The sequence below is a fragment of the Miniopterus natalensis genome, chromosome 21 (assembly GCF_054644295.1).
Source record: "Miniopterus natalensis isolate mMinNat1 chromosome 21, mMinNat1.hap1, whole genome shotgun sequence".
NCBI lineage: Eukaryota > Metazoa > Chordata > Mammalia > Chiroptera > Miniopteridae > Miniopterus > Miniopterus natalensis.
Genome location: NC_142101.1, coordinates 3,705,018 through 3,731,417, shown reverse-complemented (window position 1 = coordinate 3,731,417; position 26,400 = coordinate 3,705,018). Strand labels below are relative to the sequence as shown.

General features: G+C 47.3%; 1 protein-coding gene across 2 annotated transcripts in view; it reads left to right on the top strand.

Moving 5' to 3' along the window:
• RYR2 (ryanodine receptor 2) overlaps nt 1-26,400 on the top strand; it is a 298,173-nt gene that overhangs the window by 162,673 nt on the left and 109,100 nt on the right. For both annotated transcript variants that reach the window (XM_087828993.1, XM_087828992.1), the window contains exons 52-59: nt 384-521; nt 6,899-6,976; nt 8,772-8,847; nt 10,604-10,727; nt 11,173-11,288; nt 14,571-14,635; nt 16,831-16,952; nt 21,718-21,767. In XM_087828993.1, the coding sequence (XP_087685119.1) occupies nt 384-521; nt 6,899-6,976; nt 8,772-8,847; nt 10,604-10,727; nt 11,173-11,288; nt 14,571-14,635; nt 16,831-16,952; nt 21,718-21,767 (769 nt within the window). The remainder of the gene's footprint in view (nt 1-383; nt 522-6,898; nt 6,977-8,771; nt 8,848-10,603; nt 10,728-11,172; nt 11,289-14,570; nt 14,636-16,830; nt 16,953-21,717; nt 21,768-26,400) is intronic.

Sequence of the window (26,400 nt, the reverse complement as noted above, 5' to 3'; positions counted from 1 at the left end):
TCGCCTGGTCTTATGAGGGACTTACATCTCTTTTCATTCCAGTGGTAGAAGAGCCTTTGCTCTCTGCCACCTAACCCGCGCGTCTTCCTGAGGCAGTTTCTCTCGGTTTCTGTAGTGTCAGGAGCTGGGCAGCTGAAGGAAGGCAGCCTCCACGCCGTGAGGAGCGGGGTCCCTGTCAGCAGCATCTGTCAAACTGGGGCTTCGTTCACACTCTGATTCTCAGGATTTTTACTTTCCTTTTTTATTGTTGAATGAACCATGTCAATCAATTTCTTTTAATGAAGTCAGCCTATTTCAGAGCAAAGTATTAACTGTTGTTTATATTAATTTGGATTCCTTACATCCCCCCGCCCCTTTTATTTTCTCTTCTTTTCCTTCTCTAGGAAAAAGAAATTTATCGCTGGCCAATCAAAGAGTCCTTGAAAACGATGCTGGCGTGGGGATGGAGCATCGAGCGCACGCGGGAGGGGGACAGCATGGCCCTCTACAGCCGGACTCGGCGCATTTCCCAGACCAGCCAGGTGAGGGCCATGGCGAGGAAGCCTCTTCATGCTGTTGAAAAATAATTTTAGTCTTTTATTTAATTATTGGCTTTTCAAAACAGATACTCCGAAAATTCTGAATCTTAACATAAAGTTAGAGAGGGTAAGACCACGTTTGTTCCTTTTTAAAAAATGTTCAGTGACGTCTTGATGGAAGTGCCTGTGTTCTAACCAGGCCATGATCTCCTGGCCAGGCGGTGACGCAGGACCCAAGGGCGCGGTCTCAGAGCGTCTGGATGAAGCTGTGGGGTGCGCTCATTGCGTACCAGTGGGTTGTCTGGCGCTCTCTCCCCCTCTGCAGTAGGAACCAGAGGCTGTTCTCAGGGTGCAGTGGTGCTCGGACAGGTGTGATCCAGACCTGGAGCCCCATGCTGTTCCGTATGGGGTCCAGGTGAGCTTGAGCACCTGTCCACTCCCAAGGGCAGCTCTGCACCAGGAGAGGCAGAGCAGGAATTCCGAGACCTCATCTCTAGTGGCACATACCAGGAAGGTGCCAGCCTTGCAGCTTAGTGTGCTCGAGGAGGCACAGCCTAGACCTGGAGAACCTGAGGTTCAAGGTCGGACCAAACACCAACTCTCAGCGTGGCCCTTTTAATTTCCTGAGAGCGAAACCTGTTACTGTCCAAACTGCTCAGGCCACTGTGTTTCGTTTACACAAAATATTGTGTTTATATTGCCATTTATACAGATAACATTTTTGGGGGGAAAAGCATGTGAAACACATATTTGAAATATATTTTTAAACAGATTAAGTTCTGATTTGGGCATATTGTAGCTAAAATTCTCTTAAATACATATCACGCAGCTGGAAGCTATAAAAGCCCATTTACCTTTTTGTTGTGCATGCACATGCTTCTAACTAGATTGCATTTGTTTTAATGTTTCAGCAAATACTGAGCACAAATTGAGCACTAGGCGGTAGGAGTACAAAGGCAGTAGGTCCAGTTCGAACCCTGAAGACCCACAGCTTGGTGTTGGAGGTACAACAGCGCAGGGAGGCCTGCAGCTTGCAGATCCCTCTTTCTGTTTTCCCTGTGTGTTGGATGGGAAATAAGGAAATTACTATGTAGTGGAGGCGGCTTTGAGCTTTGCCAGGAAAATAAGGTAGATCCTTCCCTGTCCTTAAAAATTACGGGCTCTAACTTGAGGCTGGAGGTGTTGTATGTGTTCCCTCCCTCCCTGCTCCCGGCTCCTCGTGCAGTTCTCAGTGCACGGGAAGCCCTCAGCACAGCTGATACCCGTCTGCCCACTGAAACCACCTCTGAACTCTTCCTGATCAGAGCCACGTGTGCGATGTATGATACACACTCGTAAATCCCCTACGTGATTTCCAAGTATGAGGTGTGCTCCTGCCAGAGGCACAGGGTATGTACAGATCAGGAGGAGGCTCGGCAGGGGACCAAGTGACTGCTGGCCTCCAGTCCTGTGGCCGCCACTTTCCAGAAATCTACTCCCCACATGTTACTTAATCTGTTTGCCTCAGTGAATGTTAATTCCTATTATCATTATTATTGTTTAAACATTTTCAATGCTGGAAACCACTTCATTAATGGTAAGGAAAAGAGTGTGTTTGCATTTGTAGTTCTTTGATCTATTAGCAGTAAAAAAGAATATTTCTAATAGTATCAGAAATGGAGAGCAAATTCCAACAAATGCCGCAATATATTTATAATCCTTGTGATTTTCACTCAAACATTCTTTAAGCATAAACCAACATTACTGGAAATGTTAACATACTCATTTCTTATTTGCTAAGCTCTCAGTATATCCCTTTTCAACTATCATCTTGACAAACTTTTATTTTTAATATATCTTTATTGATTTCAGAGAGAAAGGGTCAGGGAGAGAGAGAGTTGAAACATCCATGATGAGAGAGTCGTCATCAATCGGCTAGGCTGCCTCCTGCACGCCTCCGCCTGGGGACCGAGCCCGCAACCTGGGCATGTGCCCTGACCGGGAATCGAACCCCGATCTCCTGGATCCTAGGTTGACACTCAGCCACTGAGCCATGCCCGGCTGGGCTTGACAAACTTCTTAATGTCTTTTTTTCTCTCTATTACTGATTTCCCATAAGATTATAAGGATAGTTCCTGTTATGGACTAGATCAGCTCCTTTCTGAGACTTAAGGAGCAATTTTTATGGCATTGGTCGGTAGTGAGGAATATAAATGGATGAATTGAGATCACATGTGGACATGATTCTGCGGCCTGATGTTCTCAGCTTCCTGCCCCTTGGGGCTCAGCACGCACTGTGAGACAGAAGTGGGCAGAGTCTTACTCAGCCAGATCTGTAGGGTGCCCGGCTCCTGGTCCTGCCCACACCCCTCAGTGGCCCTGTGAGCTCCGGCCAACTGGCTGACCTCTCCATGCTGCTGTTTTCCCTTTAGGACAAGACAGCTAAGAGCATCCACTTTAGAAGACTTGTGAGGATTAAATGTTATAAGGCTTGTAAACCACTGAAAACAGAGACTGGCCTCTATTTTAATAAGTGTTAGACCTAATTATTATTATTTTTATGTGGATCAATGTATTATTAATTCTTTTGTTTACCATGAACACCACAGGAAGACATGAATCATGATTACATGCTCAGTCAGGGATGTATACTTTGCATGTGTAAGGTAACGGTGACAGCAGGGACAAAGCCAGTGGCAGCTTGATAGGATGGGTTTAGGGCAGGTGCCACAGGCAGACGGGGTGTGAGGATGTATGGGGTGTGAGGACTAAGCAGGGAGATTCGGCTCCTTGTTAAAGTCAGCGTGAGTGGGGGTCATCTCCAGCCGTCGGGTGCATTCCACAGGTTCTCAGCAGTTATTATATGCTCCCAAATTCCGACTTCCTATTCTGTATCTGTTTTTCAGTATTGTAAATATGGGATAAAGACTATTGAAACAAATTCTAACCCGGGAGGGGGAGGGGGAGGGGAAGGGAGTCAAACTTTTGGAAAGTGTTACCCATCGAGAACCAAAATACAGCCTAGGATAAGGGAGCCACCCGTTCATTCCTTCAGCAGGTGTTTATGGAGCACCTACTGTGTCCCAGACATGGTTCTAAACTCTTCAGATAGGTCAGGGAGCCAAATAGACTACAGTCTCTGCTCTCACGAGGCTTATGCTCTAATGGGAAAGTGGAGAGAGCTGTCAGTATGTATGTGCTGTGCTACAATATGACAAATGTTGGGGTGATGAAGCTCCCACCGGGAGGGCGGGGGAGGGGCTGGAGGCTTGGGGGGGCAGGGTTGTCAGACTGGATTTCATTGAGAAGATGAACGGAATGGAGACCAGCAGGAGGTGAGTGAGCCTTGGGGATTTGGGTAAGAATGTCCCAGGTGCGCAGGAGCTGAGTTGGGAGAGCCGCCTGGCACTTGAGGGATATTGGGGGCCAGTGAGGGTGGGGCTGAGTGAGTAATAGGGGGTGCAGAGGTCCCAGGAGCTAAATCACATAGGACAATGGGCCATTTTAAGGAATTTGGTAAGTGCATTGGAGTCAGACAATTACTTTCCAAACTGGATTCTGCTGTTTGTTTACATGATACGGGTTAATCCTTTTGCACCTCTCCTTTCTCATTTTGAAATTGTGACAGGGGTGTCTACTGTTCAGAGTTGTTCTAAAAATTAAGCGCGAGGATCTGCATGTCCCGTTCGCAGAGTAGTGGTTGCTGTCGTTACTATTATTCTAGTAAGACTAGAGTTAATTAAGTTAATTTTAAAGCTCCCAGTTCAGAGATGGCGCCTGCTCCAGGTGACGTGTGGTTGTAGAGACCTGGCCAGTTTTCCCATTTCTGTGCCTGTAAAGGGGAGAGAGAGGCCATGGAAACACAAGGAATCCATCCCTGAGTGAATGAGTATCTGCTTATGTACTTTAAAGCGGCTTCAATAATTCAATCTAAAGCTAAAAGGATACAAATTATAATATGTAAGGAACATGGTCTAAGAGAATATTAAATCCTGCAAATTTTATTTTAGGAACAAATAAAGTTATTGATATCCACCCTATTTTATTTATTTATTCAACAAAGTTTACAGTCTAATACTATTTTTTAATCAGTTTTAAGACACACACCTTCCATGTTCCCCTTTCTGTGACATTGAGGATCATTTTATAATTCCTAACTTGACGAGAGGTGGCTGTGCAGGGCTCCAGGCGCACCACAGTGCATATGGACCAGCCACGCCCAAGGCTGTGTCCTCTGAAGCGGGCGGGCTCATAACTCAGGGGACAGCAAATACGTGTCTGGAAGTATACTTCTGACAGCAGAGTGCAGAACGAATCAGAGAAGAGGGGTGAGTGGCAGAAAAACAACGTCCCCCTCGGTGAGGCAGGAAGCAGCAGTCCTGGGGCAGCAGGGAGGGTGATGAGCTTGGTCTCAGATGTCGTTTTAGGCAGAATTACGGCCCTACAGATGATCCTGTCACTGGAACATGAAAACGCTGCTTTGCTTGGATTTTGCCAATGTGGTTAGTTCACCAGTGTGGTCCAAGTTGAAGGCCTGGAGGTGGGGAGATTACACGGAATTGCTGGGGGCCCAGTCATCACAAGGACCCTGAAAAATGAAGAACCCTTTCTGGCTTCAGACAAGGGCATAGTGAGGACAGCAGGCTGGTCAAAGATGGGACGCTGCTGGCGTAGGAGACAGGAGGGGCTGCGAGCCAGATGATGTGGCTGCCCTTTGGGAGCTGGGAAAGGCAGGGGACTCCTTCCATAAACCTCTGAAAGGAGCAGGGCCCCCTGACACTGACTTTTCCCATCGAGACCCGGTCAAACTTCTAACAACTTGGTGGTGTAAGCCACTAATTTGTGCTGATCTCACACAGAAGTGTAGAAGGTTAATGCAGGTAGAGACTGGGCAGCGGTGGGTGTGGCGATGAAGAGCTGAACGTTCAGTCCAGAGCTCAGGAGCAACACGGAGCCAGGTTAATTGGTTTTTGGGTTTATTAAGAAATGGTGGGTAAGCTAATATTTAATGTAGGTATGGGTATGGACACTGGAAAAGGCATTTAGAATAAAGAAACAATAGATATTTAAAGGTGATTTATGGGAGAAAAGCCAGAGGGCTAATCTGAGGAAGGAAGTCAGGGGAGCAGAGAGTGTGTTTGCGAGATGCTGGCAAGTGGCGGGCAACGCCAGACCTAGAAGGACCAGAGTGACAGTCACTGGAAAGGGGACTATGGATTTAGCAACTTGGAAACGGGGACAATTTCAGAGAGCAGTTATTAGGCTGGTGGGGGGAAAAAGCAATGTGGTGTATGGAGGGTGGGAGAGGTGACAGTAAGCGAGGAGTCGGCTTGAACTCAGACACCCAAAGTTGGGATCTGCCTGCTTGGATTGTTAGCTCTATCACCTGTGCCCTCTGAGTCTCAGATTTCCTTTTAGGAGTATTTAAAGGAGGAAGAAAATGTTATTTCATTCAACGTCCCACTATTAGGGGGTCCTGAGTGTGGTGAAGTCACAGAGGCCAGGGCTCAGGCGAAGCTGTCCAGACCTTTTAATGTGGCCCTGAACCCTTCATTAGCAATCACACAGCAGCAGCTGTTGGACTTCACAATCACAGATGTGCGCTGCATTGTGTCAGATGTGCACCACATTGTGTCAGATGTGCGCTACATTGTGTCAGATGTGCGCTACATTGTATCAGATGCATGCTACATTGTATCTTTTATATTGTTTTGTGTTTGTCCATCTAATGAGAATATATACATGAAAGGTAATATATGTACATTTTGAAGTATATCTAACATATTTTATATGATAATATAACTATATTGTGAAATATATCAAGCTTTAATTTTAGATTTACGAGCATGAACCAGATCCCAGTTCTGTGACTCACTGTCACTAATATGCCTCTGGGAGGAATGTGTTCAGAGTCCAGGGCAGTGGGACCTTTTACAGTGGATGAGAGGATGTGTTTCACTTGATAAATGCCAAAATTTAAAAATTAAGGAAACCTACTGGTTATTGAGGATATCTTTGTAAATCATTGAATACTATAATGTTATACTTTTAAAAGTAAAAAGTTGGTTATATTTTATCTTAACATTGAGCCCATAAAGACATTTGTAAATACTGACCTCTTAGAATCATTGCACAGTTTGTTGACTTCTGAGTATTAACTTTTGGGGCTGGCAATCCCTGAGATGCCAGGGAATATTATGCAGTCATAAATAATTATCAGGCACCCAGATATAATTTAATTTGCTAGATATGTTTGTGGAATCAGTTTGTGTAGATACCTGCTGGTTTTATCTGAGGAAAGGTGTTTGGAAGCCTGTTTGCCTCGTATTTCTGAAGACCCTCTCAAGTCTCTCTCCACAGGGCATTTTAATGAGATACTACTTTTCACACAAATTGTCTAGGTTTCTGTGGACGCTGCCCATGGGTACAGCCCCAGGGCCATTGACATGAGCAACGTCACACTGTCCAGGGACCTGCATGTAAGTACTGGTGACCCTTTAAAATATTCCATGAATCTCATGTTTTAAAAGCATATTGTAACTTTCCTTTGTATATTTGCAGCATGTATTATTTGAATGGGGCAATCGTCTATTCTAAAGGGAATTTATAGATTATGTATCCCAACTTTTCCATGCTATAAAAGTTGATATGACATTTCCTAGGATGTTTCTTTCAGATAACACATTTTTTGAGGATAATATCCATGATGTTAAAGCTCTTTAATATCCTAATATCATTAAATGGCTGTGGTGAGAAGAAAGCCAGTCAGTCACTAATGATGCTCTGCTTAGGAAACTTTAATGTTCATTAAACAATGTGAATTTTTAGTTGTTTATCCAGGAAACTGATGGCATTTTGCTTACTCCCTGCATAATTTTAAAATTATTATTTTAGATTTTATTTTTTAATTACAGTTTATATTCATTATTTTGTATTAGTTTCAGGTGTATAGCATAGTGGTTAGACAAAGTGGTCCCCCAATATTTCCATTACCCACGTGGCCCCAGACATAGTTATTACACTATTATTGTACAGGCATATGAAAAGATGCTCAGTGTCATTAATCATCAGAAAAATGCAAATTAAAGCCACAATGAGATATCACCTCACACCTGTCAGAATGGCTCCATCAACAAATCAACAAATGACATGTGCTGGCGAGGGTGTGGAGAAAGGACACCCTGGTGCATTGCTGGTGGGAGTGCAGACTGGTGCAGCCACTGTGGAAAACAGTGTGGAGTTTCCTCAGAAATTTAAAAATGGAGCTGCCTTGTGCTCCATCTTCCCCTTTGTCGCTAAGGAACACACTGTGAAATGGCCATTCTGAGTGAAAGAAAGTTTGTTGCCATAGGACGTAAGTTAACAGGACTATATAATGGTCAGACAATGACATTGGCGTTGTTAGTATTAATCCAAGAGAAACAAGTATAAATATAGAGGAAAAAGTCCATGTGTTGTTAACTTGCTCCCATATGAATGTGTTGAAATGACATAGTAAACTTAAAAATCAGAAGTGAAAAGAATCTTAGGAGTTACCTTGTCCAATCTAAAGGTCCACAGAAAGGCGAACGAGGCTCATCCAAAGTCTCACTCAGTTAGGGACAGACTGTGGTCTAGGGCAGTGATGTTCGACCGCTGCACCACCAGAATTCTTAAAACATGCCACACCTGACTTCAGTCAGGGGCACTGGCCTCTTTCCCCTTAGATAGATGGGCAGATAATAAAATGACAACAGCCAGCATAACAGCAGCCATTCATTGTGACTGAATCAAATGTATACCTATTTTTTGTCAGATTGCCAAAAAATATACTTTTTGGTATGCCGAAGAATTCTGGTAATTCATTTATATGCCATGAGATGAAAATCTAGACTGTTCGTCTGATATTCTCTGCCGTCAGTGCTAAGGCCTAGATTATCTTTTAAAGCTTTGGGAGTTAAAATAAGAACTTGTAAATAAAATTTTTTTGATTGAAGTCCATAGCTAATTTGAAGTTTCATTATTGAATTAATCAAACGTGTCTTTGGACACAAATAATAATGACCGGTCCCCTCAGATCTCCCGTTTCCTGTACTCTCACTGTCATTGCTGTTCTCTGGGCTTCAGGTTCCAAGGAAGACAGTTGTGGTCGATTGTATTCCAGGTGTGCTTTAGCACCAACACGCTGCGATTTATTAGTTTAAAGCATATTTTCATATTACATATTGGAAACCAGAGTTACCCTTTTCCACTTATTGAAGTATGACTTAGTTCTACATATTTTTTTCATTTAAGGCTATGGCAGAAATGATGGCCGAAAACTACCATAATATATGGGCAAAGAAAAAGAAAATTGAACTGGAGTCCAAAGGTAATGCTTTCTTAAAACCCGCGCTGAGAAGCGGAGCTTTGCCACATGAGCGTGGAGTGTGGGTTAAATGGATGCTTTAGCACAGGCCCTTGTACCTTAAAATCGCAAGAATGGTTCGAGTAGGCCTGTCACAGTGTCAGGGTAGAAATTCCACAGTTTCCTGACTGCTGGTGTGTATTTCCTCCTGCCTGAGGATTCCTGCGGCTCCCTCCTGCCGTTTTAGGCGTAGCCATCTGCACGGCTCATCCTGGCACCCAGCTGTCCTCCCTCCGTTGCTGGGCCTCCTCCCCAGCCGCTCGGTTGTGTCCAGTCTGGCTGTTATTGTCTCTTCGTGCTTTTGCTTAATATTTCTGCTGCTTTTAAAATATTAAAATGAGCTAATATTCTCTCAGTCGTTTCTCAAACATTTTCTTATTGACAAATATTTTTCCGTTTAATGCATCCTACTGATGCTCTGTTATTGTGCTGTCACCTAGTGGTCACTGTCAGGCAACGCGAGCGCCTGGAAAGGCCTTTTCTCCCCTGCCTTCCTGTTTGCGTGTTTCCTAAGCAGCGCGAATCCAACGCTTATGATGGGTTTAGTAGCTCCTGGCTAAACCTCATTGGACACCAGCTTAATAGGCTCAGTGTTGCCACCATAATTCAAACAAAATGATTATTTTCAGTTATTCTTTTCTGGAATTCCCTGAGCAGTTGTGTCTCAGGAATCCCAGCAAACACACTGTCCACCGTGTGGTGTTTTATAAGCTTTAAGTCCGGGGCCTGCGCATATTTGCTTTGATGCTGATGTAGTGGCAGCCTTGTTTCAGAGCCTTTATATCTGCAACTACCAAGGCAATTTTTGAAATTTTTTAATTTTTACAACATTTTTTACAAAATTTTATTTAATTTTATGAAATTATTTTTACAAAATAATTTTATGAATGTTTTTCTCATTATTAGTTTTTTAAAACCTAAATAATTCCTAGAGTTTGTAAATCTAAAATAATGCTTTTAGTATTTCTCACAGGAATAGGTAAACTAGAACCCTAGACACTCGCCTCAGTTTTTAATCAGCAAAGTACATATGTTACTCTTATTAGATTTTTAAAGGAGATCAACTTTTCTTAAATTAATTTTTAGAGAAGGAGGAAGGGAGGGAGAGAGAAACATTGAAGCCATCCATTGCCTTGACCTAGGGATTGAATCCACAACCTAGATAAGTGCCCTGACTGGGACCCAGCCCTTGACCATCTGGTGCACAGGCCAGGGCTAAAAGAGGTCAACCTTGAACTTAGCACCCTCAGGGTGGGTTTTGTTATAAAAACTCAGATGTGGGAGGCTTGGTAAAAGCCCCTTATGTAAGACTTGTTTTCCCCGTCCCTGTGGGGCAGGAAAGGAAGCGTGTCCCTGCGGCAAGCAAGTTTCGCAGCTTCCCCAGCCCGGCCCTGCCTCAGCGTCTGCTCGCAGTCTCCCGGCAGCGGCAGCGATCCTTTGAGTGGGGAGACCCCAGCTGCTCCTCCCGCCTGGGCGAGCAGATGCTGCGGGCGCCGGGCTCACGAACGCCTGTGTGCTCGGGGCTTACTTGCCTGCGAGAGGCACTTGACAACCTTCCCCGGGATGTTAGTGGTGCTGGTGAGGGAGGAGCCTGCGAGAGCCCTTTATCCCCGGGTAGGGGAGGACACGGAAGCGTGCGATGTGACCCAGTCACACAGGCAGCCCGTCTCACCACATGCTCCCCTGTTGCCTCTGTGTTCCTGTCTGGACGTGTTCTTAGGAGGCGGGAACCACCCCCTGCTGGTACCGTATGACACGCTGACGGCCAAAGAGAAAGCCAAGGACAGGGAGAAAGCGCAGGACATCCTCAAGTTCCTGCAGATCAACGGGTACGCTGTGTCCAGGTACGAGAAGCGCTCCTGCTCCAGACGCACATCTTGCCGGAAGACTGACTGTTTCTGCAGCCCCCTCAGGTCCCTTAAGGCTTGAGAGCCACTGCTTACTGCGCTCAGACGCTCCGGTCGGGACATCCGCGCCTTCAGCCCTTTGGCACATTCCTTACTCGAGTCAAAGCACTGCTTACATTAGCCCCCCGACCGTCATCAAGGCTAAATCCAGGCAAAGTGACACTTTTTGCTAAAGGCAGCATCTGCTGCATAGTAACAGAGCTGTTAGCTACAGTGTTATACAAAGAATTCAAACTGTTGATGAAACCTCATTTTGCCTTTAGCTAGAGAATGTTAGGTAATCTTCTAAGTTTATATATGTTATATGTAGGAAACTTTGTTAAATAGATAGTGTGATAGTCTTTGTGGATATTGGTTTCCGTATTTCATTTTGTTCTTACAGAGGGTTCAAGGACCTGGAACTGGACACCCCTTCTATTGAGAAGCGATTTGCCTACAGTTTCCTCCAGCAGCTCATCCGCTACGTGGACGAAGCCCATCAGTATATCTTGGAGTTTGGTGGGTACTGCGTCCTGCCGCTGACAGCCCGGTGTTACTGTCGTCACAGCGTCGGGGCGAGGCCCCTTCCCTGATGGCACACACTTGCCGTCCATCCTGGGACTGACCAGAGTCTGACACGCTACAGGCAGACATGTAGGATGGGTGTGTTCTGACAGCTTAAAAAAATCTAGCATAAAACTCTGTTCTCCTTATAAAGCTCATGGCCATTGACTTTTCACTTGGAAAGGTACAGTGGGCGTGCATCACAGTTTAAGGTACAGTTAAATCTTTTCTTATGAAAGTAATTGCTCTGCCAGTGGATTCCTGAAATTTCTGGACCGTGCAGGGGCCTCAGCTCAGCCCCTGCAGGGAGCGCTTGCGCTGGACTTTGTGCGCGCAGGTTGGCACCCTCTCGGAGCGTAGCGAGGGCTCCTGCCCATCAGCCCAGTGCCACCTGTGTGCGAAAGGATCCTTATTTTAAATCTAGATTCAGATCACTCCACCACCCAGCACCTTTGGCCTCCATTACTTCGGGACCGTCAGCGGCAGGTGGATTAAGTTTCTGGTCACCTGTCACGCACCCTCCTGTCAGGGTGCCTCCCAGCTGCTGGTGGAAGGTGCCGGGACTAGAGCCTGTCCCTCTGGGAAAATGTGTCTCGTCTGGTGGTGATTTTTACGTTTTCTTTCCCACTCTGAAGGTTTTGGTTTTGTTTCTTAATTCTGTTCTTTCTGGTCTCTGCACGTTTCCTCTGCACCCACACCATCGGCACTAGATCCCTTCACCATCCCCGCCCCTCAGCACAGGCGCTTGGCCGGTGTTTTCTCAGGATTCACCGTTGGGCACAGTGTCTGATTAAAGCCCATAGAACCCAGCTAGGTGTTTTCTTGTCCCTGGCCTCCCGTGTCCTAAGTGTGGTGAAAGATTTTCCAACCGATCATTATTATTTTTTTAATTATTTAAAAAATATTTTAAAAACTTTAATTACAGTTGAAATACAATATGTTAGTTTCAGGTGTACAACCTATTGGTTAGACTTTTATATACCTTACGGAGTGCTCCCCCTAAGCCTGGCACCCACTGGCACCACGCCGTCATCACAGCATCATTGACTGTTCCCTGTGCCACCCTCTACGCCCCGTGGCTGTTCTCAAACCTGGCAGCCTGTGTTGCTCAACCTTTCACCTGTGTCATCACCATTCTCTTCGAGAACTTCCCTGTCCTGAGACCTGTCCCTTTATCGACAGTCCAGCAGCTGTATTGTTGCTCCCTTTTTCACAAGAGCTAATTATGCAAATGATTTATAGGTAATCTCTTTATAACTCAGTGATATTTTTTGAAAATACAATTTATGAGCCATTCTGACAAGTAGCTAAATTAGTCTGAATTAATGAAATTTGACCAGTGAACAGCAGTGAGGCACTGTGAATTTTTGAAGCTGCTGTGCACAAAGTTAGATGCTCAGACGTCTCTCCCACATTTAAAAGCATCTGAGGTGAGTGGCAGCCCTGAGAGCTGGTCTTCTTTTTTTTTAAAATATATCTTTATTGATTTCAGAGAGAGGAAGGGAGAGGGAGAGAGAGAGAGAAACATTCATGATGAGAGTCACTGATTGTCCGCCTTCTGCACGCCCCCGACTAGGGATCGAGCCCGCAACCCGGGCATGTGCCCTGACCGGGAATCGAACCCTGATCTCCTGGACCCTAGGTCGATGCTCAACCGCTGAGCCACACCAGCTGGGCAAGAGCTGGTCCTATTTTTGGCAGGAGAGAGGAGCAGAGGTGGGGAAGGAAGAGGCAGGGGACGGCCCTTTGGAGAATTGCTGGTTGGTTGGTTCTTTACCTTTGCACAGATACCAGAAACAGCAGTTTGAAGGGTAAATTTGTTTTGTTTTATGCTCATTCAAGTTTCCAAACAAACCGCCCAGGACAGTGTTCGTGTGCGGGGAGAGGTGAGCATCACGTCACAGAGCAGGCTCACCCCTCCGCACGCCTCCCTCTACCCGGAGAGCTGAGGCAGAGAATGGAGCTGCTGAAACAAGCTTCATCCCATCGCTGATGCTCCAGGGACTCTTCCTGAGGCCGTGGCTCTGTTAGAGGAGCCCATGGGGTGGGAATTGCCCCCACCTCCCTTATTTTAATTTTAACTTTCCATTGTTACTGCAAATAAAACTTCTCTAATGCCTTCTCTGTTTATCTGTCGCTTCGCTGCCTCTGCCACACATCTGTGATTCTCGATGTGAGCTGGTGGCGATCGTAGGAATATGCATATGCCCTTTTCTGATTTTTGTGTTAAATTATACGTCACATTCCCTCCAAACCTTTCTCACATTTTGCATGTACCCATTTGTGCTAAAATGTGTAATGAAAGGAGAGATGTATTTAGTTCCTTGAACTATTAGCAGATTTAGCTGTGTACAAAATTCTGCCTTGACACATTTTGTATGAGAAATGGATCCAGCTACTTGTGTGTCTGCTTGAGAGAGATTTAGTTCAAAAATGACAACAGAAATGAAACTAGCAAGCCTTAGAAAGTTGTTTTCTTTTACTCTTCATGGGAAGAACATGTGATTTTACAAAATATCATCTAAAGTCCCTACAAACTCTCCTGACTGCCTGTCTAGGATTTAGTATGTGTATTGCAAATTGTTTTCTATTTGCAAAAGAACTTTTTCAAGCTAGTTTACTTTGATTCTTAAAAATATGGCAGCTCTGCTTGCCAGTTTTACTAATCAGCCTTCATCTGACTCTGAATTGCTTGGCTCCCGTGTTCTGCGTGTCCTCGTGGCGGTTAGAGTTTATGGCTCCCCCTCCCTGTGTGCGAGCCTCCTCTCCTGCAAGAAGGAGGGGGAAAGGTCCACCTTCTGAGCGGAGCCCTTCGGTCAATCAGTTCTGAACCTGAGTCATTTTCTGCGCCCTGGGGAAACGTGGGAGTCTTTGCTTTGCTTGTGGAAACTGCTCGGCTTGTACTCACTGCTCCCAGCCCAGGTGCTCCCAGAGGGGTGCCTTCCTGTGCTCTGTCCATTTCTCCCCTAGTCCCAGGGGGCTCAGGGCTGCACCCTGTGGTGCTCAGAGCCACATAGCTGGGCTCTGCTCAGTAGCTCTTTAATTTGAATTTGCCTGTTTGTTTAAATTCCTTTTTATTTAATACCCTGCCAAAGCTAGCCTTGGTGGTTTGGTTGGCTCTTTATGTTCAGTTCGGTGGGACAGCCATTGAGCAGTGTGTTCTAGACTCTGCGTTGGGGTGAGTATCCGGGAAGGGGGGAGTGCGACCTGATCCTGAAAACTCTTTCCTGTCAGCAGATGGCGGCGGCAGAGGCAAAGGGCAGCCCTTCGCGCACGAGCAAGAGATCAAGTTCTTTGCTAAAGTACAGTATCTGGTCCTCTTGTTTTTGCTTCACTATGTTTGCTTACAAAACGTACCTTTAGCTCTTTGCCTTTTTTCAGAAGCCACTTGTCTCTAATGTGGCTCCTCTTGCATGCGTTCTGTGGCCCCCACAGCTGCATGAACCCAGTGGGTGGGTGGCTCCCACACCCCTCTCTGCCCTCCCTGCCTTAGCTCGCAAAGGGTTCTCTTTTTCTGGCTTTATTATATAACATAGAAGAAAATTATCTGTTTCTGAACATTTGAATGCTATGATTTAGAATCCTTAGGTGAGCATTTTTTTCCTAGAAAGGAAGGACACTAGCTAGTTTGTAAATGGGCCGTGATTAGGGCCTTTGCAACGGGGTCTTTATTGCGAGACCTCAGTCCCACTGGCTTGCAGATGGGGAGGCTGAGGCCCAGAGATGATCCATGGCTCACAGAGAGAGCACATCCCATTAGTAGTCATTCCATTTAGCACAATTTATTGAGAATTTGCTATTTGCCTGGCACACTTAGGACTTTCTTTCAGGCAGTAGGGAAGGTTGTAGAGTTGGCTACAAAGTTTCCGTGTTGGTTTATTGAGTGACTCAGTGTTTGCTCAGTACCTGGTCTGTTAGGCATCAGGCTGTCCCAGAGTGTCCCTGTTGTGGGCACAGGATGCCCTGAACACTTCCCTGTGTACAGTGTTTTGCAGTTATAACCTAAAAACCAAATGAATTCTGCCAGTTTCCTTTCAGAGTAATCACAAAATGGCCTGTTATTCTGATTGGCTGATATTTGACCTCCATTAGGTGTTTTTAGAACTGTGCCCTTCACTTTAAGGAGATTTCGTAGGTCTTTTCTTCTACTCAGTCTGTATGAAGCATCTGAAGTTTATTCTGAGCTGCACGTTGCTAGTTGCCCATTTTTTGGGATGCAGTCCCCTTGGTAGCCAGTTGTCAGGAAGTTGAATTCATGGTCTGTAACCCTATATTTAAAAGCACACTCTTGTGTCTCATCGCCTGTTGAACTTAGCACCCCAGGGGTTTCCTTTGCAGATGCCTAGTGAGGCTTAATTTCTACTAAATCTGTGATTCATTCATTCACATATTTATTGAGCACCTGTTATATGCCAGTCACTAAGTTCAGGCTATGCCACGGCTTTCTAGGAGGATCACCGAAACTTCCGTATTCCCACCATATATAAACATGCTAGAACACATTGCAGGGAAAATGTAGTTAGATGGACTCGAGTCTAACTACTAGTAATGCCCATTCTTTTTTCATTCATTTATTCAACAAATGTTGGCCCAGCAAGGCCCTCAGCACTGTGATTGGAGGTGACTGACCCAGCAGGGCAGTCTCACAGTGTCCAGGAGAGGCTGATGGGAAACAGACGCAGGAAGGCTTCTGGTTCTCTGTCCTGTGGTCGCCTAGGGGGAGGGCCTAACCCAGATCACAGATGAAATGCAGGATTGCAAATGGTGTTCAAAGAGCAGAGAAATGGGGCCTCTGTCTAAATGAGAGTGAGCAAAGGCTATCTGAGGAGGAGCCCCGAGCCCTGAGTGAGGCCTGCAGGAGGGAGTGTGGGTCACGGGCGTGGGAAGAGCATTTCAGACAGGGAGTGGCGTGTGCAGAGCCCTTGGCGTGAGTGGGCAGGGCGGAGAGGGGGACTCCACCAAAGGCTGCAGGGCCAGCTCAGGAGGGGGAGGTGGGCCTTGAGCTGGCCCCTGAGAAGGACTTTGAGGAGCTGGGGCAGTGGCAGGCGACTGCGAGTGAGTCCCGCCTTCTCTACATCTCAGTTTATTACCTGCAGAGAAGGGATGCTGGCACCTGCCACAGAGTCGCCACCCGGTGAATTACATGCAGGGTGTCAGGGGCAGTCCTCACACGTGGCAGAGACCCCATAGTGGCAGGCATTGATTGGGACTGAACTGTGTTGTATGAATTATTAAGAATATTTCATTTTGATAAAATACTAAAAATAATTCCAAACGGCTGAAAATTTAGTATGTTCCCCATAATTAGCCCCCCCCCCCCCCCCCCCGCAGGAACAGGAGGCAGCAGGGGGAGGTCTGAGAGCCACTCTCAGAGATGGGGCTGCTGTGGCCCTGGGTGCTGGGACCTGCTGTGTGGACACTGCCTGCTGGGGGCCTCCATGTTCACTCCTCCCCCACATTCCACTGTGTACACCTGTCCTCTTTCCCTTCCTTCCAGGTCGTTCTGCCTTTAATTGATCAGTATTTCAAAAACCACCGCTTATACTTCCTGTCTGCTGCGAGCCGGCCGCTCTGCTCCGGGGGACATGCCTCGAACAAGGAGAAGGAGATGGTGACAAGGTGAAGAGCTAAACCCCCAGGCCCTGCACCCCCAGGCCCTGCACCCCAGACCCTGCACCCCAGACCCTACATCCCAGATCATGCCCCCTCAGACCCTGCACCCCGCACCCTGCCCCTACAGACCCTGCACCCCACACCTTGCCCCTGCAGACCCTGCCTCCAGACCCTGCCCCCACAGACCCCGCACCCTCAGACCCTGTACTCGCAGACCCTGCACCCCCAGACCCTGCACCCCACACCCTGCCCCTGCAGACCCTGTCCCTAGACCCTGCCCCTGCAGACCCTGCCCTCCAGACCCTGCCCCCGCAGACCCTGCCCCCGCAGACCCTGCACCCCAGACCCTGCACCCCAGACCCTGCCCCCACAGACTGTCTGAGTGCGTTTGCGCTGGGGAGGGAGGGACAGAGGAGGGCGGGCCCTGAGTGGGCTGCTGGCTGCCCATGGTGGCGCCCTCTGTCCTGCCTGTCCCCCTGCAGAAGGGGATGGTTTCTGCAGATTAACCCAGGGGATCTAGATGTTGAGATTTCTTTCGCTGCTGAATGGGAAGCTGAATGGAAGGAATAAAATACTCAATAGGATTCACAGGTGGAGGCTGGAGAGCACCCTGTTAGGATGTTTGGGGGATGGTGCTTTTGACATTAATTTATTAAAATCCCTTCAAATCTCATGTTTTTGCCAGCCTTAATTTTTTAGGAGGGAAAAATCCTATTTACAAGAAGTTACGATTTTAAATATTGTTTAAAAAATGTCAACTCTGGGAAGAAAATGAAGTAAAGTGTGGCCTTTCTGAATGTTTCTCCTCACTCCGCTCTAGCTAGCACGATAGCAGCACCTTCCCAGTTTTGTTTAAATCTAAGTCTTTTCCATGGATTTATTAGTGATTGTTCTGGAGACTTCCAAGTTTGATGCCTCAAAGTTCCCCCAGAGTGTGTGTACGTGAGACTTGTTGGCTAAGGGAGCCTTCTCCTACATTGTGGGATGCGCGGGGGTCATACAAGCTTTTACATGCACCTGAACTCTTTCCTATAAAAGTAAGTGGCCTGTGGGAAGCAGAGCAGGCTCCCTTTAGACTTGACATCAATAAGAGGCTGAATGGCCCTGCAGTGTCAACCTATAGGGTAGAGAGAGGTGGGATTGAACAACAGAGAGAGAAAAGTGAGACTTCTATGTTACATAACATTGGGAGTGGAGACCTCAATGGAATTTTAAGCTCATCTCTTTACTCAGATGTAGGGTATTTTCCAACTAGTAGCCGGTCGTGCGATGGAGGATTGCAATCGCATTAGAATGTCCCCAGACTGTTAAATAAAAACCTTCCTGTGGAGTGATAAAGCTGGTTGTACCAGGGGATCCATCCCAAGGGCGTCTGCTCACTTCACAGGGACCCCCCCAGCTCGGGGCCTGCAGACCCCTGTGGATGGTGCGTGCGCACAGGGTGCCGAGTTCCCACCGGCCTCAGGCCACCAGGGCCCCAGTGGACTGTCCTTGTTCTCCCTGGGTGAAGTCAGCCTTTGTAACACAAAATGTGTTCCTAGAGGGCAACGGTCCTTTAGACACCCCTCAGTACATAAATCCAGAGAACTTGCAATCAGAGCACACAGGACAATAGAGAATCGTGCCGGTTCCGCTTTTCCCCCTCCTGTGTTGTCTGGTTGCCTCCTTTAATTTCCAGTCTCTAAGAACTAGCCACTGACCACAAGGGACTTGTCCTTGCTGCGCGTGCCCCCCAGAATAAACCAGAGCATCGCCATTCGGTAATCTGGGGGAGACTCGGGTTACTCAGGTTCACTGTGGAATGTTGTCTGTCATCAATACTAGCTGCCAGAATAAGCTGTCTTCTTTCTTCTTTTAAATTTTTAATTTTTTCACTTAATTGATTAGCACTTAATTGAAGAAGCTTCTTCTGTGGGAGAGGGGTCAGAGGTGCTCTGGCAGGAGCAGGGGTGCGGAAGGGCCACGCTGGGGCGAGGCAGGCGGCAGGTGGGGAGGAGGCTGCTGTGACAGATGCGCCACCTCCCGGGCGGGCCCCTGGGCATGTCCCGCAGATGCTCCTGCATCCTGCCCTGGACAAGATGCGGTCCTAGCCCTGGGATGTGCGACAACAAGTCCCTGACTGTAACGAACCCAGGAGTATGGCTGAGTGGACGCAGACATGTGGCATTCACCCTAAATGTATGATGCGTGGAGGTGGGGACATGTGAAGCGCTGGGTTAGAGAGGGTGCTGTGTAGATGGAGAAAAGGGCTGGGTGTGGGAGGCTGAGAGACAAACCAGTCAACCGGGCAAGTCAGGGGGAGGCCAGTGCGGTGCTGAGGTGTCAGGATGGGCGGCTGGACACTGTTGTGTCACTAGCACCACTGAGGAATTTTGGAAGATCCAGTTTCTAGAAGAGGTGAAGTTTGGCTCGGTATTTATTGGCTATTAGCAGATTATCAGGCTGAAGATCCAGCAGAAAGCTGGAAACACATTTTGATGGAGAGATCAGGGCAGGAAATGACTTATTCGGGGACTATCTTTACCCATGAAATGCTTGAAGCTCTGAGCGTAGATGAAACTAAAGGACACTAAGGGAGACGGCAAAAGGTCTGGATTCCTGAACCTGGAGAATTGTTACGGGGGAGGTTTGAGAAGTGGGTCTTGGAAGAACACGGACCGCTTAGGGGAGGAGGGCAAGGATCCGGAGTGTCACAGTGTTGCCACCACTGAGAGCTCCCCGAGGGAGAAAGTCAGGTGTGCTGGTCAGGGTCCTGGGAACCTCAGGGGCGTCCAGTGGGGAGCAGTGGCCCAGCTGCGAGTGGGTGCCGAGCGAGCGTTGGTGCTGAGGGAGAACCCACGCGTTGTGAATTCTCAGGAGAGTTAGTCATGAGGGGAAGAGACCCCAGTATTATGGGGATATTTTTAGAGAAACTGTAGGTAGAGCTCATAACAGTCAAACCGTACAGTTGGCACAGAGCTCACACCCTGGGCGTGGGCAGCCCAGGAGGCCCCAGCTTCCTGTGTATCGATGTTTCTCGCTGGTGGCACATCAGTTACTGTTGGAGCAGTTGATGTTGTTAGAAGTCATTTTTCTCTGACAGGCCCTCAGACGTTAAGTGTAACCCAACAGAATGGGATACGGAGCAGCTCCGTTTAACATCGCAGCAAAGTATCCGAGGTCTGGCGAGCTGGGTAAAACACAACCCTTGCATAAATTCAGCATCATCTCAGGTTTCACCTGGACACCAGCAAGTACCCACTAGTGAGATATAAAAGGTATCACAAGATAGATCCAAAGTGTGTGTAATTCCAAGACGTAATCGCTCTTCTTAAACAGGCAGATCTCGTGCAGTGAGCAGGCGTGCAGCTCGGATGAGGGCACCTGGAGAGGCTCGCTCTGGTTTCATTGTCTTTTTGTTCAACCAGCACAGCTCAGGGGTTAATGTCATTATAACCTGACATCTACTTGAGTAGATTATTGTTTTAAAAACTTTTATCCCCAAATAGATTTCCCAAGACCTCAGCTTCACGTAGGCACCTGTAGATGGGCGTAGTCTTGAAAGAGCTACACAATGCCCTGTATAATTAATTTTCATCAATAAACAAGTCCACACTGTAACTGAAGTGAGATATGATGGCCGGAACCTTCTATAGAGGAGGTCAGTATCACAGATGCGATTCTCTGTCTCCATCCTGCCATCCTGCCATGAGCAGTTGCCTAATCTTATTCCCCGGCACAGTCTGTCCCCGACACTGGTGAGTGTGCGTCTGCACGGTGCTGGTCACAGGAGAGGACGGGGCATTCAGGACACAGCACTTGGGGAAGTCAGGCTGAGTGGCTGGTGCCTTCAGATCCCAGGTGAGAGCTCCAGTACTGGCTGTGCAGAGCCTGTGCTCTCTGAGAGGTCAGAAGGGTGCAGGTAGATGTTAAGACAATGTCAGTTGTAATATGGGAAGTTAGACGTAAGGATAGAGGTTTGGGATGACAGAGGAGCTCTGGGTGTTAGGACAGGCTTCTTGGAGTAACCATGTCTGAGCTGAGTCCTGCGGGAGGGGCAGGAGGGGGAAGGACAGCGTGGAGTGAGCAAGGGGCATTCCTGCAAAGAGGACCTGCAAGGAACCCACCCGCCTGCAGCCTGGTGAGAAGGCAGGACAAGAGCAGGCACTGACCTGAGGGTCCGAGCACCCAGGCCTCTTGTGCCGAATGGAGGCCCCTGTGTGTTCTCTCCCACTGCTGATGGCAGGGAGGACAGGAGGCCCAGGAACCGCTCTACAGGAGATGAAAATACATATGCTCAACTCATGCGCCAGCTTTAGGAGCCTCAGGGCATCACCTCCTGAGGCGCCCTCAGTGACTCAGCGGCTCAGATTCTGCCTCTGCGCCCTGGTGCTCTAGCCCTGGTGTTAAACAGCGCCCACCCCCGCAGACGCCAGCCGGCACCTGGACAGGGGGAGCTGGATCTTTCCCTGTGGCTGTTCAGAGTTATATTTCTGAGGGGTCCATGTAGATCGCTTTTATATTAATTAGCTTTGCCTTCAGTTTTTTTTCTTTACTTAAAATACGTGCTTTTTTAACCATGGTTGTCCAGAGCACTCAGAGACTCTCCTCAGTGCCTTCATTCCACATTCCGCTCGGGGACTCGATGCTTTCTGCTGACATCATGTTGCTTTTTCCGGCTCATATATCAGCTGTTTGTTTTTCTTTTTTCTTCTTTTTTAACTTTATTTTAATTTCTCCCTGTCTTTTCCTCCCCCCTCCCCCTCTCTCTCTTGTTTTCTTTTGTCTTCAGCCTGTTCTGCAAACTCGGAGTTCTTGTCAGGCATAGGATCTCACTGTTTGGTAAGGAGACCCCGCACCGACGCCAGCATGGCCGCGCCGGTCCGGTGCGGTGGCACGTGTGGTGTGCTGTGTTGCATGCGCACGTGGGCGTGGCTGCATGTGCTCGTCTGGGCTGAGACGAGGGCCTCCAGGGTGCTCCTGAGTGGCGTTACCGGTGGAGAAATGGAAGGCTAACTTTCTTATACTCATCCGAAGCACATTCGAAGATCAAAGGTTATACTATGAAAGAGCAAATGAATGCGGTGGCAGCTCTGCTGTATGTTATTCTGGAGGGTGCAGCAGAACTGGGCCCTTGGATTTGTTTGGTTATCTTGATAGATTAATAATGAGCTGCTATAAATGAAAACGTTTTCACTACACTTGCCTTTTAATTCACTTGACCACACACTTGCATGACAACTGCATTTCAGACGCTGGAGCTTCAGCGTGGTTAGTGAGGCCAGGGACTCACTTAGCAAAAGTGACTTTTTAAGAACTGCCCACCCCATAGTCAGTTTGTTGGTTCCTGAGTTCACGCAGCTGAAGTCCCTGCTCCCAGCACCTGCTCCCACTGTGTGCAGGGTGGCCACCGCTCCCATGGTGTCCTTGCGGTGGGGCTGAGGGACGCTGCAGCAGCTGGCAGGGTGGGTGGGACCTTTCCTGCACCTGCTGTTACGAGCTGACACAGCAAACGTGAGCTCCATAGGTTTCCAGGCAACATTAGGGTAATTTCATTAATAAAACAGTGTACTGAAAAAGTTTTTACAAGTTTAATCCATTTACAATAAAAACTAAGGATTAAGTCAGCTCTATCAAAGGCACAGTGAATGAGCTGAGGAGTAGGTGTATGTGTGTGTATGTCTATGTACATGTACAAATGCACACAAATAACTTGTAAGTTCTAAACATTAAATTTGTTGGAGAAGTAATAGTTTCTGAATATAATTACTTGATGTCATATTTGGTTTCTAACTTATTATATCCAGTATTTGGTGTTTTTAAATTTAGTAATTAAAAGTTATATTTCATATAGATTGCCTGAATTTTTTGCATTAATATTTCAGTTATCCAAAATTAATGTGGAAATATCCTTCTTTTTTTAAAATTGACTTGAGAGAGAGAGGAGGGGGGAGAGAGAACCACTGATTGGTTGTCCCACTTATTCATTCGCTCGTCGGTTGGCTGGCTGATCCTGTATGTGTCCCGAGCGGCGATGAGCCCTTGGCCGCGTGGTGGGTCAGGAGGCTCCCTTCTGGGTGACTGCCAGCGGGCTGACTTTAGCTTGACTTCTCTTCCGCGTGGCGCAGCTTCTGTGTAAAGTTCAGACGGGCGCTCACGCCCCCCTTGGCCTTCTCGTGATGACTGGGTTCCAGCATCCCCCATTTGTCTGCAGGGAGAGCTTGATAGGGACCCCGTTTCTCAGCTGCACTTTGCTTTTTAACCCTCACCGAAGGATACATTTGGGGAGAGAGAGAGAGACAGAGAGACCACTGTGAGAGAGAGACATCGATCATTTGCCTCCTGTACACACCCCAACCTGGCATCAAACCTGCAACCTGGTATGTACCCTGATGGGGGATCGAACCCACAACCGGTGTATGGACGCTCCGACTAACTGGGCCACCGGCCGGGGCTCAGCTGCACTTTTTGCATTCTTATTAACGAGCATAGTACTTCTCTTGTGCTGTTTCCAACTTCTTACATATGGAAACTCTTGCTTTCCTGTGTTACTTCCCTCTATAACTTCCTTTTAATAATCTGTGAGGTGTTTCATACACGCAGCAAAGCACACACCTCTTAAGGACAGCCTGAGGCTATAGCTTGAAGACATGTTATGTGTCTGTACCCATTTGCTCGGCCAAGGCGTAGAATATCTCTAGCGTCCCTGAAGCCTCCCTCCTACCTTTCCCCAATTTATAAGCCTCAGAAAAGGAACTATATGGAGACTTCCGCTACCACGGATTTTTTTGACTGTTCTTTAACCATCTTTCCTTCTGACTGTGTAACTCGTCAGACCTAGGAGGAGAGAGAACTGGACTTTAACATTTTTTCCATCTCCATGTGATTTTGATATTGCTTTCAGGAATTGCATTTTAAATCCCTTAGCATTTAAATACTATTTTTAAAAACTTTAATAGGAACTGACTGGAGAGCTACCATGTGTCTTTTCTTCAACATCATATTTTTGTGAATTCTTTATATTTTTCTAGTGTCTGTTATTGTTTCAGATTTGCTTTGGCATTTTCCTGTAAAACAACCCAAACCTCATGAGGCCTTTATTAATCAAACGTACTCCACTACGGACATGCCCAAGTGTCAGATTCTCTAAGTCGTGCAAACTGTCTTTTCCCCCTTGCATACCAAGAGGCACTTTATTTTTAATCTGTGATTGTTTCTTCAATAGCTGTTGAAAGCTTTTCTGGGTTGTTTTTACAAGTTATTAACCCTAATACTTGTGAGCCCCATTGTGGTCGCAGAAGCACGTGTGATCAGGACCCTTGAGACAGGGCTGTCTCGGTAACTTGAGCACAGCTGTGTCATCACACTCCTTAGTCCTGGGGGTTACGTGAATTTACCTCTGTGCATGATAACTTCATGCCAGAGCAGCTGCAGGCCTCCCTCTTTTTTTAACTTTATTTATATTGTTGACATTATTACAGATGTCCCCCCTCCACCCCTGCCCACCTCCGTAAGACGCATAAACTTTAGACGATACAGTTGCAGCCTGTGTCCTAGAGAGAGCAGTGTGGCTTTGAGTCAGAGGACCCGGGTGCAAGTCCTGTGTGTATAACTGAACCAGTGAATGCTCTGGGCAGGGTCTCGCCCTCCCTGAAGCTTAGGCTTTTATTTTTGAATAGGTGGAAATAACTAGCCTACTAATCTTTTTTTTCAAATTTATCTTTATTGTTGAAAGTATTACAGATCTCCCCCTTTTCCCTCATTTATCCCCTCCCCCCTGTACCCCTACCCCCAGGCCTTCTCCACACTATTGTCTGTGTCCATGGGTTATGCATATATGCACATAAGTTCTTAGGTTAATCTCTCCCACCCCTTCCCCCATCCCACCTTCCCTCTGAGATCCCTCAGTCTGTTCCATGCTTCTGTGTCGCTGGATCCGTTTTGTTCATCAGTTTATTTTGTTCATTAGATTCCACAAATGAGTGCGATTGTGTGATACTTGTCTTTTTCTGACTTATTTCGCTTGGCATAGTACTCTCCAGGTCCATCCATGTTGCCTACTAATCTTAGAGCAGTATGGCACACGTCATGCTGGGTGAGGAATGTTGAAGTCCCATGTAAGCTGTAACCTTACGAGTTCCTCCTGTAAGGTTCCTGGACGGAAATGGGAGTTGAGGTTAACAGGAAACCCGTTAACCTGTGTCTGTGAGCAAAGGTAAACTGTAGAAAGAGTCACGTTAACCTGAAATGCGTTAGAAAGTGCAACTGAGACGGGAGCCTTACGGTAAACCAAGGGACAGAACTCTCCTGCTGGTGGGGGCACCTGTGGTGAGCTGGTTTGATGAGTTGCAGAGTATTTGTCCAAGTGGGATGCCAAATTGTAGTTATATCTGCAAACCCCACCTTAGTTAAAAGATTTTTCTGATCTATAGGGTGAGGAATCCCAAACTTGGACTTAACACCTTGCTGACTGGTCAGGAGATAACTTGTGTCTGCACTTACATGAATTTAAGTAATTTTAAACACCTTGCTGACCAGTCATGCATATTCAAATGCGGAAAAGTCGCTGGCTGCACAGACGAGTTCTAGCTTGAAATAGCCAGTCAGCAATACAGTTGTGTGTGTCTTTAATTATTTCCTAGCATTTGAAGCACACTCTCTGAGAATTAAAGAGATTAATAGTGTTTTTATGCTTCAGATATTCATTTTGAGATGTTTAAACCATTCATTTTATATTAGAAAAAGGTAAGGTTTTAAAAAGGGGGACTGGCCGTATGTTCCCCACAGAACAGTAGATCACTTGTATCCATTAAAATGCGTTATGGGAAAAATACGGAAAAGATGGCATGCTGCTTGTGTGTAGGCGGCCTCCTGAACCCTGACATGCTTGCAGGTGACTGTAGGTTCATGCCCCCTTGTATTTTGGAAAATCCGTTAGGACCTGGTCAGGATCAGCAATGAGTGTCCCGTTTGCCATTTTCAAGGGCCCGTTGCTGACTAAGGAACTAGTGCCTTTAACCCCACCATTCCCCCACTCTTGCTTAGTGAAAATGGCGATTGTTGATTTCAAGGCAGGTAGAGCGTACAAACCCTCGGGTCCCAGCCCAGGAAGGCCTGCAGTTGGTAGCCGAGGTGGGATGCGGTTGCAGGTGGCCCAGGTGCGCAGAGCGGGCCTTCAGGCTGTGCTTTCCCTGGGCCATGAACCTGACGCTTCCTGACCTTTGCTCAGTGAAGCTTCGCTGAAGGTCTGCTGGGCGCCAGGCCTCCTCCAGGCTGTGAGGACAGAACGGTGACTTGTTACCTGCCAGCGCCCCCCAGCCCACCTGCGGGCATGTGTCGCCTGCCTCCCCGAGCACTGCCATCCTCTCTGAGTCCCCGCCCAGCTTTCAGACAACCTGTCTTCCCCAGGACGCAGCCTCACGTGCCCTCCTACGCATTCAGCGGCCCCCGCTTCTGCAGAGGAAGGTCGGGATTC